Source organism: Mus pahari, chromosome 8 (assembly GCF_900095145.1).
Source record: "Mus pahari chromosome 8, PAHARI_EIJ_v1.1, whole genome shotgun sequence".
Classification (NCBI taxonomy): Eukaryota; Metazoa; Chordata; class Mammalia; order Rodentia; family Muridae; genus Mus; species Mus pahari.
Window position 1 is genome coordinate 25,614,995 of NC_034597.1, and position 13,184 is coordinate 25,628,178.

General features: G+C 42.5%; 1 protein-coding gene across 1 annotated transcript in view; it reads left to right on the forward strand.

The window, feature by feature from the left end:
* The first annotated feature begins 152 nt into the window (after positions 1-152).
* Positions 153-13,184, forward strand: part of Glud1 (glutamate dehydrogenase 1) — a 33,827-nt gene continuing 20,795 nt past the window's right edge. The window contains exons 1-3 of the mRNA XM_021203080.2: positions 153-776; positions 10,748-10,828; positions 12,660-12,715. Coding sequence (XP_021058739.1) covers positions 332-776; positions 10,748-10,828; positions 12,660-12,715 — 582 coding nt within the window. The 5' untranslated portion in view covers positions 153-331. The remainder of the gene's footprint in view (positions 777-10,747; positions 10,829-12,659; positions 12,716-13,184) is intronic.

Here is a 13,184-nt window from a genome sequence, read left to right on the forward strand (position 1 = left end):
GCCCCGCCCCCGCCCGCGAGCATGCGCGCCAAGCCCATCTGCAAGGGCGCGCCCCCGCAGCCGCCGCCGCACGCGCCGCCGCCTGGAGGCCGGGCAAGGCCGCGGCGGGCGGAGGCGAGGCCCAGCGCCCTGGGCGGCGCGCGGCCGCCGAAGTCCGTCCTCCCGGTGGGGCGACAAGCGGCGCAGGGGAGGGGACAGCCAGACAAGCAGGAAGCTGCGGCTTAAAAGGGCAGCTCGCGCCCAGCCCTTCCTCCCCGCGGTCCAGGCCTGCGAGCTCCCGTCTTTACAGCTCCCGCCGCACTCGCCTTAGCCCGCCGCCGCCGCCGCCGCCATGTACCGCCGTCTGGGCGAAGCGCTGCTGCTGTCCCGCGCCGGGCCCGCTGCCCTGGGCTCTGCGGCTGCAGACTCAGCCGCGCTGCTGGGCTGGGCCCGCGGACAGCCCTCCGCCGCCCCGCAACCCGGGCTCACGCCGGTCGCCCGGCGCCACTACAGCGAAGCGGCCGCCGACCGCGAAGACGACCCCAACTTCTTCAAGATGGTGGAGGGCTTCTTCGACCGCGGCGCCAGCATCGTAGAGGACAAGCTGGTGGAAGACCTGAAGACCCGGGAGAGCGAGGAGCAGAAGCGGAACCGGGTGCGCGGCATCCTGAGGATCATCAAGCCCTGCAACCATGTGTTGAGCCTCTCCTTCCCCATCCGGCGCGACGACGGCTCCTGGGAGGTCATCGAAGGCTACCGGGCCCAGCACAGCCAGCACCGCACGCCCTGCAAGGGAGGTGAGCGCCCTCCGGTCCCTTTCCGCCCTCCCTCCCCTCCAGACTCCCGTAGCCCGGGCCGCTACTCGGCCCAGCCCAGTTCTGCAGGCCGTGCCCCGCTTCGGGCTCCCCCGCCTCGGGTGTGGCAGCCTTAGAGGATATTGATTTTTTTTTTTCCGCCCTAAAACTACCACGTAATATGCCAGCCTTTTTACTGGGCAAGCCTTTGCCCCAAGCCTCTACATGTGTTGATGCTGACTTCTCTGAGGACACTGTACAGCTTTTCTTTAGCCTCGGTGCCTGTCATGTCATAGATCGTGAACCCTTAACGCCAGCAGCCGATGATACAAGAACAGAGAAAATGATTTTCTTTCTGGAGTTGGAATCTTGAAAGTTTGATTAACCAGCGCAGCTTACTAATCTTCTAAATTAATATAATTTTACACTGATGACTTTCTTGTGTTGTGCTTCTTTCCTTCCCTCGGAAAATGTAAAATATCGAGCAGAGTAAGGTCTCTGACAAACAGGGCGACCTGACATTAAAATCTAAAGGGTGTAGACTACAGAACTGCCTGCCAGCCAATAGAATGAAATAGCCCTGGGGGTGTGTTCTTGTCCTGGCTAGTACCAGAATTGAGCCTAGGCAAAAGGTAGAGAGTCCTTAGGGAGTTGAGTCAGTTAGATTTGGTAGTCACCAGGGTATCCTATGGTTTAAATTTTTGGGATGTGTGTAGATTGGCTTACAGACTTTTTTAGGGAAGAAAAGAATGTTTTTCATTTTCTCCACACTACAGTTCGTAATACAGCGTTAAAGGTGCTTTAAAAAAAAAAAAAGACTATTGAAAGAAAAACCACCTTTTTTCTGTTGCTTAAACTTAATGTATTGAGTAGGAGCCTTGATGGAGGTTGAATTGTCAAGTGAGCACAGAGGTTAGACTAGAACAGTTATTCATTTCGTTGCTACTTCATAACTGTAATTTTGCTACTGTTCTGAATAGTTATGTAAATATATAATAGGCAGGATATTTGATATGCAACCCCTGCAGGGGTTATGGGGAGACCCACAGGTTGAGTGAGAATTGCAGGACTAGCCCTTTGTCTGCCTCGGTTCTGTTCAGTAGTCTTTTTACTACCAGCTGACTAAAAATTATAAAAATGTTTCTGCACTGGAAAAACTGGGGCTGTGATGGTGTTCCCAGTGGTGGAACAAAGGTTGTGGCTAAAGGTTTAATGATTTACCAAATTCGCATTAAGTCTACCCACGTCTAGGATCCCCCTTTGGAGCCTAATTGTCCCTTAGCCCTGTAGTTCCCTCTGCTAGAAGCCATTGGAACCACTTTGACCTCTGATTTCCCATGCAGCTCAAAATTATATAAAAGGGGTAGTCATTCTCCTACACCTCACCTTCTTCCTTTCCTCCCTTCCTCCCTCCCTCTCACCCTCTTGCAAGCCAGGAACTCAAATTCTACCATGCTCCAGAACAAACAAGGACGTCTGTAGAGCAGGAGGCATTGTATTGCAAATGCTAAACTGTCCTTGTCTTTACCCAGGGTGTGCGTGCATCCTGTGATTTGGTGGGTTTTATTTTCTGTCTGGTTGCCACTAGCTCCATTCCATAGTCATTAAAGCAATTTGAGTTTGCCATAGTTTGTTATTTTAAGTGCTCTTGTCACAGAAGTTTTAACAAAATAATTGAACCTAGCCACAACTATCATCAGCCTTACCAGATCACAGTAACCATAGCACTTGCTCAAAGTGGAGTGAACAGAACAGAAATAGAGAAACTGGTTTGTAGTTAGTTAACAGTAGCAGCACTGCATGATGATACAGCAAGATAAAGTAACCAAGTTTTACCAAGTAAACCGTTAAATTTATTTAACATCACACTGCCTCTTCACCCCCTCACCCCTGCCAGCCCCCTGCCCCATGCCAAAGTGAATTGTCTTCTCTCTCATAGTGTTTTGGGAATTTTGTTCTTGATCCTCCTGCCTCATCAGCTCTCCCAGTGTTTATTACAAGAGACCTCATCTGTTCCTTGACATCCTTTTCCCAGCCTTCAACCTTCTGTATCTAACCTTTCCTCCACAGTGACCTTATACCTGAGTTTCCTAAAATAAAGCCTCAAGGTTGAACCAGGTCTGGTGACTTGCCGCAATCCTAGCTCTGAGAGCTGAGCCACTCAGTTAGACCCTATCTCAAAAAAACAGAAACAAATCCTGTATTGAAACAATAGTCTAATCTATAATGAAAAGAGATGGTTTAAAGTAAAGACCACCTGGGAGTGCTGGTGAGTACTTTATTTCAAGTAAATATTTAATAAAACTTGGTTTTGTGATTTTTTTTTTTTCCTAAGTCATATTTAACAGGCTATTAGATTTGCCTATGGTAAGGATTTACAGAGGACCAGAGACTTAACTGAGAACTGGAACACTCAAGGCCTGGATTCTGTCAGTAGCCTGTTATGGCTGCATGCATACCTGATTTTCTGTAACACAGGAAAATCTGAAATTCAGTGCCAGCCTGGATAGATAAGATCCTGTCTCAAAAAAAAAAAATCTATTTTTGTAGCAAAGATGGATATTGTAATAATTGTTTAATTGATTTTGACAAGATTTGTTCAAAGGTTCTGACATGTTTTAAAACACAGTAGATTGTTCCCATTGGACATGATGTTCTGGGTACATCATCTGTCATCCAGTTGTTTGCTAGGGTAAATCTGTCTTTGCGGTGGGTGCCTTCCCTCACTACTCCATTTGTATCTCTCCTGCAGCATCTGTTCTGAAGAGAACAACTTTCTCAACAGATTATTCTATTAACAGTTTTAGTGTAAAGTTCTTAAAAATCAGTGTAGGGGCTAGAGAGACCACTCTGGTTTAGAGCATTAGCTGCTCTTGCGGAATACCTGGTTTGATTCCTAGCACTCAGTGGTGACGCAGAACCAGTGCCAGTGGAGCTGTGCCTACTCTGACCTCCTCAGACATTAGGCATCATGCACAGATGTATATACATACAGGCAAAGCATTCAGACCCACACGGTGAAATGTTAAAAAGGTTTAGAAGGGTTTAGCGATCAACTGACTATAGGAGCCACTTTCTTTGTCTTCTATCTTGCCCCTCAGTGTCTTCATCTCATATTTAGTCGAAGTTTTCCCGTTAATGGTTCTTTCTCCTATGTTAAAACTTCCTCAAATCAGTAGATGGGTATCTTGTGTAACTGTGTCTTGCTGCTACGAAATACAATACAAAAGTTAACTTGTTTTATAAGCCATATAATTCATAGATTCTTTAGCACTCAGCTGTGATATGGTGTTTATATAATACATTTTAGTTAAATGCAGAATTGTTTGCCTTTATACAGACATATCATTTCATAAAAGCCATGTGTCCCCAGGCCTTAACGTGCAAACAAATGAAGAGCTCTGAAACCTGAGGCAGCGTATGCTATAGATTTCCCTTCTCCCATTCTTTAAGCATGGACACTTAACTAGTTACGGGTGTCTCAGAGCACACCGTGTAGAATCTGCAAGTCATAATCAGAAGCTAAGCACCAGTACACATAACCCCAGAAAAGTGGGTAATGATTAATAGTCCCATAAAGGAGCAGAGCAGGTGAGCCTTTTGGCTTAAGACCAGAAGAAATTGAATTTACCAGTGTAATCATTTAAATTCTGAGAAAATCAGATTTTATCCACTAATGTTGCAGATGTTAAAAACAGAAGCAGAAAGAACTCTTAGTTTAATGCTCTGCTGGTCTTTAGAGATTTTCAGGCCAGCCAAGGCTACACAGTGATCCCAGGTCCTCAAAAAGACAAAAGTTGATATGATAATGAGGGGTTCAGAGAGCTAGCTGCATGATAAGCTCATCTTTGTGCCTGGCAGATGGTGTGCCCCTAGCTCCTTGGGGAAGGAAACTCCCTTGGTGAATCCTTAGTTATGTGTAAGGTATTTGAGTTCTATAAGGCAGGACAGCATATTACTGAACCAGAGGAGGGACTATAGAAACCACCAGTGTATAGCCAAGTCAGACCCAGTCCTTGTACTAATTTCTGAAAAGGGTGATCTTGTGAGATTGTTGAGCTTTTATTTAACCTGTGAGGTTGAAGCTTTCGACGGTTAGTGTTAGATGTGAATTAAATTAGGGAATGCCTTCCCTGAGGGCAGAGAACTAAAAAGGTGATGGACAGAGAGTTTTCCTGTTTTAGCTTTGTAGAATACATAGTGATAAACCTAATGGATTACAGAAAATAACATCAGAACTAAGAATGAAGGTAATAGGAATGGAAAGGAAATGAGGCAAACTAAAGTATTTAGAAGAAGCAGTGGTAGTCTTCGGAGGTATGGGATGAAGATGGGAAGAGTCAAAGGTAACGTTTTCAGTCTAAGAGAGTGGGGAGAGAAAGAATGCTACCACAGTAGACCCCACCTGAAAGTTGTTCAACAGCAGTCTAAATAGAAAATTCCAGGAGTAGGTCATTAATGATCTTAACTGGTGCAGCGTTCTGGGAAGTGGTATAAAATCTCACAATACCCTACCTCTGTATGGCCAGACCTTTGTCTGAACATATCCATATGCTTTACCATGGTGCCGGAAATTTAGATATGCCAAAGAGCGACCATAAAGTGATTTCTTTGCTAAAGTGTGATGGTTCATACCTACACTTCCACCAATTAGGAGACTGAGGCAGGAGGAAGGCCAAGGCTGCAGAGCCACGGTGTCAAAAAATTAAAGAATAAGAATGAAATAAAGGCTCAGGAAATGTCTCCACCAGTAAGGGCCCAGCTTCAATTCTCAGCACATGGTGCTTTTTTAATTTGAAAAATAATAGTTTATGGTGGTGCATGCCTGTAATCCCGGCACTTGTGAGGCAGAGGCAGGTGGATNTCTGAGTTCGAGGATAGCCAGGGCTACACAGAGAAACCCTGTCTTGAAAAACATAAATAAATAAATAAATAAATAAATAAATAAATAAATAATAGTTTATGCAGATATGTATATATGTGTACAAAAGATGCATAGTATTTAATGTATTATCGTGAATGCTTTAGATCATTCAGGAGATGTTTTAGGACATACCCCAGCAAAGAGAATAGGGGTGTAGGTAATTCATCAGGCTGATCGTGTAAATGTGTTTGCTGCCAAGCCTGCTGACCTGATTTCCATCCCTGGGATCCACCCAGTAGGAGAGAACTAGATTCACACAGCTACACACAGTCCCCTCTTGATTGCTGTTTTCCTAGTCAGTTGCTCCCCTTTCCTCTATGGTAATTCTGCCCTTATTCTCTGAAGACCCATTGAAACTAGATAGCTTCAGTCCTTTGAACCTTTTTATGGCAGGTTAGGATAGTTACTGTTGCCTTTTTGTCTTGTTAAATGTTGCCCAACTTCATGTGGATATCAAGGGTACCTTTTATTTTATTTTATTTTATTTTTTTAACTATGTAGTCCAGACTGGCCTCAGTTGCCTGTGTGCTAGAATTACAGTCATACACAGTCAGGCCATACCTATGTCACCCAACTTTATTTATTTTTTTAAATTTATTTATTTATTATATATAAGTACACTGTAGCTGTCTTCAGACACACCAGAAGAGGGCATCAGATCTCATTACAGGTGGTTGTGAGCCACCATGTGGGTGCTGGGATTTGAACTCAGGGCCTCTGGAAGAACAGTCAGTACTCTTAACCACTGAGCCATCTTTCCAGCCCCTTTATTTTTTATTTTTTAAGATTTATTTATTTATTATATGTAAGTACACCCTACCTTTATTCAGACACCCCAGAAGAGGACATCAGATCTTATTACAGATGGTTGTGAGCCATCGTGTGGTTGCTGGGATTTGAACTCAGATTTAAATACAGATTTAAGTGACTGAGAATACCCACTCCCAAAGGAGAAAGCTAGTCATAAGTGCTAATCCAGTGTCTTAAGTTGTAGTTGTAATTTTTTTAAGTCATATGTAAGATCTACTTTAAATTTTTAATGAAGAAGCTAAACTTTGTTTCCCAAGAAGCTTACATTTTATCTCTTCCAAGTGGGTTAGCAGTTCTTTTTTTTTTGAGACAGGGTTTCTCTGTATAGCCCTGGCTGTCCTGGAACTCACTCTGTAGACCAGACTGGCCTTGAGCTCAGAAATCCACCTGTCTCTGCCTCCCAAGTGCTGGGATTAAAGGCATGCGCCACCACTGCATTGTTAGCAGTTCTTAAAACCTATGTTTCCTGACTTCTTAGACAGCAGTTCCTTGGCACCATAGAGTAAGTTCATTGGTTTTCTTCCTCCTTCCCTTCTGCCTCCCTCCTTTTCCTTTGCTTTCTTTGCTAGTGATTAGGCCCAGGGCCTTACACGCACCCTCTGCCCTGAGCTACAGTCACAGCCTAGGACTCCTGTTTATTAAGTAGATAATTTAAAATACCACTGGGATTTGAATTCTGGGGGAATAAGCCATGCCCCATTAAGGAGACCCCAGTTCAAGGAACTTTTAAAAACATTTAAGTTTCCAAAAATGTTGTTACTAATTCATCATACAAAAGGATGGTAGCTAAGGAGTTTACATGAATGTATGTTTGGTTTTGATTCAACTAGCAACAGGAAAATGTCAAGCTGTCAGTTGTGGTTTTCACTTAGTCTTTTTTTTTTTCTAAGTAATGAGCTGGTGGTTTGTTTTTTCTCTATCGCCATGGCAATTCCAGCTAGTTTTGAAGAGGTAGAAGATTTGGTTTGCTTTGACTTTGTTTTCATTTTTGTGAGACTTAATTTATTTTACATTTACTTTATTTTAAAGATTTATTTATTATTATATCTAAGTACACTGTAGCTGTCTTCAGATGCACCAGAAGAGGGCATCAGATCTCATTACGGGTGGTCGTGAGCCACCATGTGGTTGCTGGGATTTGAACTCGGGACCTTCTGGAGAGCAGTCAGTGCTCTTAACCGCTGAGCCATCTCACCAGCCCCTTAAATTTAGGTTGGGGCATGTGTGTGGGAGTTGGAGGACAATTTGCAAGAATATGATCCTCCCTTTCAACTATGTGGGTCCCAGGGATGGAACTTCTAGATACAAACACCTTTACCTGCTGAACATCATTCTGGCCCTGGTTTTTGTTCTTTGGGGATGTGTTCTGGCTCTTTAATTAGATGTTACTATGTTATCCAGCCCTGCACTGGGCTTGGGCTTCTGCCTCAGTTTCCTGTGTATCAATCTACTCCAGCTGATTTGTGCATTTACATTCTTCTAAGAATGACTTACATTTCATCTCCAACAGGTTTGATGGATGCTAAACTACTGAGTATAAAGTTGGGTGACAGCTTGGTATGATGGTGCATGCCTGTAATCTCAGCACACAGGCAACTGAGGCCAGCCCAAACTAAATAGAGTCTCCCAGTCACTAGATTCCTAAGCATGCTGGGAATCATGTGGTAATTAAAATGGAAGCTAGAGGGGCTGAAGAATAAACTGTCTAATTTCAATGTTTCCTGTGGTGGTAAACTTTTCATTCTGTCTTTGCCTATGCTGGCAAGTTTTAGGTTAACTTGACATGAGCTAGAGTAATTTTGGAAAAGGGAACTTCAGTTGAGAAAATGCCTCTACCTGATTAGCCTGCAGACAAGCCTGTGGTGCATTTTCTTGATTAGCAATTGATGCTGGAGGGCACAGCTTACTGTGGTCAGTGCCACTCCTGGACTGGTGGCTATAAGATACCTGCCTGAGCAAGCCAGTAAGCAGCACTTCTCCATGGCCTCTGCATCAGCTCCTATCCCCAGGGTTCCTTCCCTGTTTGAGTTTCTGCCCCGATTTCCTTTGATGATAAACAGCAATGTGGAAGTGTAATCTGAAATAAAACCTTTCCTCCCTAAATTCTTTATGGTGGTAGTTTGTTTATCACAGACTAACAAGGGTCTGCCCTTCCAGTTTTTCCCTAATTGATAAATAATGAACATCATCATGGTGGTATCTGTAATTTTCTCTGCTGGACTAGTATATAGATTATTTTGTCAGCAGGGCAGAACATGGCCCTAGATTTTAGGCCCCTCCTGATGACATCCAATCAGTAATCCACAGGTCTGTAATTGACCCATTGGCCTTTCTAGGTCCAGTGGCCATGGAGCTCCTGCTTATGGTTTAAAACCCTCTATGCCCACCATCAGTGGTGCTGATCACTAAACCCACTGACATTGCTGCCCCAAGCCAAACACAGTAATACCAGTGGCAAGAGAGGCTAGCAGGCCTCTGATACTGTAGGATAAAGAAAAAAAATCACAACATACCTTCCTCTGTTTCTAGACCTATATAGTTCGCTCTTCGTGTACTCCAGTTGTGCTAATTTTTCAGTGTACTGAATTAGGTAATTTAACACAGTGTATATGCATTTTATAGTCCTATTCTCATATAAATATATTAAATGTCTATTCAAATGTCGTGAAGGATTTCCAAGGTTAGTGACTGGCTGTCTTTTGGGTTGGGTCCCAGAGAGAGGACAACTAGCTTTCCTGGAGTGGGGGTCTTTTTGTCTTATTGGGGTTTACCTTGAGATGTTGTGTTATCACTACTGGGCCCAGTAGTCCAGTAGTAAGAGCACCTGTGAACTATTGATTACTTAGAAAGTTTGCAAAGTTAGCCCCAGGTAACACAACCTTCATTACCTTCTGCTCCCTTCCTAACCGACTTGTCTGCTCCAGGTCTTATTCTGCTCTCCTGACAACCCCTCCCATAGCTCACTCCAGTAGAAGTTTTTCATTAGTTCATAGTCTGCAGAAAAATGCCTGTGGCGTGACTAATAGTTCCACATGGGTGTAGTTGGGGAAATTTTTCTCCACAAACAAAAAAGTTAATCTATTGGAAACATGTGTTTTGGTTTTGGTTTGCTTTGTTGTTTTTCGAGACAGTTTCACTGCATAGCCCTGGCAGTCCTAGAACTAACTCTGTAGACCAGGCTGCCCTTAAACTCAAAGATCCTCCTGCCTCTTCTTCCTGAGTACTGGCATTAAAGGTGCGTGCCACCACTAATATTTTTTGTAAGATTTATTTATTTATTTTATGTGTGTGAGTGCATTGTTGATATCTTCAAGCACACCAGAAGAGAGTACCAGATCCCATTACATATGGTTGTTTGCCGGGAATTGAACTCAGGACCTTTGGAAGAGCAGTCAGTGCTCTTAACCACTGAGCCATCTCTCCAGCCTCCCATTAATATTTTTTAACATTGAGTTTGTAGCTCCTCAGTGGAAACTTGTATTGTTATACTCTACATTTCTAGCTGTTATTTTTCCAGTAAGAGAACATTAATAATTTTTTATTTGGTATTGATTAATTTGTGTGTATGTTGGGTACCACAGCACATGTGTATCAGTTATCTACTACCAGATATGTCCCAGGAATTGAAGGCAAGTAATTAGGCTTAGTGGCAAATATTGTCACCTGCTGAGGCATCTCACTGGCATGCATTTGTTTGGTTTTGCAGTGCTGGGTGTCAGGATGAAAGCCTTTTGAGTACTAGTTGTCTTTAAGTCTCTAAGAGTTATTTTTTTTAATTTGTTTATTTTATGTATATGAATACACTGTTGCTGTCTTCAGACACACCAGAAGAAGGTGTTGGATTCCATTACAGATGGTTGTGAGCCACCATGTGGTTGATGGGAATTGAACTCAGGTCCTCTGGAAAAGCAGTCAGTGCTCTTAACCACCAAGTCATCTCTCCAGCCCCACCCCCTTTTACCTTTTATGGTGTCCTTATACATAAAATACCTATAGCTCAGCACAGGGTTCAAGGCCAACCTGGTGTACAGAGCAAGTCCTAGGACAGCCAGGACTACACAGAGAAACCCTGTCTCATAAACTTTAAAAAGAAAAAAAGGTATTTCAGTTGTATATAGAAATAGCTTGTCTGTAAAATATAAGAGGTATGGCGTTTTCAATTTATAGCTATTATTGTTAACTTAGCAGAAGTTGTAGATGTAAATCTGTCTTCCCTCCTTTTTTAAATGAATCTCCCCAGGTATCCGTTACAGCACTGACGTGAGTGTGGATGAAGTAAAGGCACTGGCTTCCTTAATGACATACAAGTGCGCTGTGGTCGGTGAGTGGCCCTCTCTGCTGATGCCTGACAACTCTTTGGGGAAATGTGGCTGTACACGGCTACTTTTTAAAATTCTTCTTATTGCTTTGTTTATAATGATGTATGTGGAAGTCAAAGGCAACACTGTAGAGGTGGTTCTGCCTACTTCCTTTTCTCAGGCTCCTAGAATCAAACTTAGCTTGTCAAGCTTCTTAGACTATTACCTGCTGAGCCAATTCATTGGCCCACTGGTTACTTTTAGTATGCTATAAAAATAATTAACAGGCCGGGTAGTGGTGGCGCACGCCTTTAATCCCAGCACTTGGGAGGCAGAGGCAGGAAGATTTCTGAGTTCGAGGCCAGCCTGGTCTACAGAGTTCCAGGACAGCCAGGACTACACGGAGAATCCCTGTCTCGAAAAACAAAGCAAAATAAAAACAAAAACAAACAAAAATTAACAGAACTGTTTTTGTTTTTTTAAAGAACTTTGTTTGTTTATTGATAGTGTCTCAGATAGATAGATAGATAGATAGATAGATAGATAGATAGATAGATAGATAGATAGCCAGCCCTTGGTGGCTTGAAACTCTATGACCAGTCTGGCATTGAACTCAGATCTTCCTGCCTCTGCCTCCCAAATGCTGGGATTAGCAGTATGTATCACCAAACCTGACCTGATTTTTTTACTTTCTTTCATAGTCGTCTTCATTTCTGAATTATAACTCGTGTATTTTGTTGCTTAGGCTCTCTCTAAGGGCTATGGGAAGTATAGACTGGTTTCTCTCTTTATTTGTGTGTTTGCATTATAGTTGTATGTCAGTGTAGATTGTAACACATAGGTAATGGAATATATATCACCAAGGAGAACATGGTAATTAAAGAAATAAGAACTTTGTCATCATTTCCAAACTTATAACAGTGACATTTTTATAGAGCTAACTGAATTTTCTTGAAGCATAACCCTTGTTTTAAATGCTCATCCATGGTCTAAATAAATCATAGTAGAAGGAAAGTAAATATTCTCTTAGAAGTAGTAGAATACTGTTTAAATACAGTTAACACCTGGCTGGCATTATATATAATGCCTGTTCGGTGAGATTTCATTTCAAGTTTAACATATGTGCTTTCGTGTGATGCTGAGAATTAAATCCAGAGCATTTTTCATCCTAGGCAGGTACTCCACCAACTAAGCTACGGCTTCAGCACTGGCTTTAGTTTGGGAATTTTCTAGAATTAAAGCAGTCATGTAGCTGGGTAGTGGTGGCTCACGCCTTTAATCCCAGCACTTGGGTATAGTAGGTGGATCTGTGAGTTCCAGGACAGCCAGGACTACACAAAGAAACCCTGTCTTGAAATGATTCAGAATCTGAAACTATATGAGCACCAGAATAGTGCTCCAAGTAGAAAGCTCCATACCTGAACTTATAAGGTGAGCTATTGTCAAATGGTAGGAATCAGGCTGTGCTGTGGTAGCACACGCCTTCAATCCCAGCACTCTGGAGACAGAAGCAAGTCAGTCTGAGTTTGAGGCAAGCCTGGTCTAAAGAGAGATCCAGGACAACCAGGGCTATACAGAAAACCCTGTCTCGAAAAACAAACAATAAACACAATGTAGGCAATAGTAAAATGTCCTCCATCATTACCAGTAGATTATGTACATAGGAAATATAAAGTTCTTGTCTAGGGTTGGATCCCATCCCCCAGATAACTGATTGTATATAGGTAAGTAAGAAGATGCAAGAATACTCCAGAAACACTTGATGATATTTGCTCTCCCTGTATTGGCAATACTTTTCTGTTTTTATGTTTTTTAAGCTTTTATGGAACAACATCTTTCACTATTCTCTTTCAGATGTGCCATTTGGAGGTGCTAAAGCAGGTGTTAAGATCAATCCCAAGAACTATACAGTATGTATCCAACTGTTATTGACCATATAGGCCTAAAATTGTGTTCCTCGTGCCAGTGAGATTAATGGTTCCACTGCTTTCCTGGAGGAATTGGAAAACAGATAATGATTGAATCAGTTGTAAATTACCTAATGTATTTTGCCACACTTGCTTGCTGTTGATGTCTTTACTTACTTAACTAGTAATTAGTATTTCTCATGTTAATAGACATTTACATCCAAATTTTTTAATTTTTAAAATTTTTGATCTGAAGTTTTATGCCCAGCATGATGGCACACACTTTTAATCCAAGCACTCAGGTGGCAGAGGCAGGCAGATCTCTGAGTTCAAGGATAGCTTGATCTACATAGTAAGTTCCAGAATAGCTAGGGCCACCAGAGAAGCCCTGTCTTGGAAAACTAAAAATTAAAAAGTGAATAAGATTTTGATCTTAAGGATTTATTTGTTTTTTGTTTATTTGGGTTTTTTT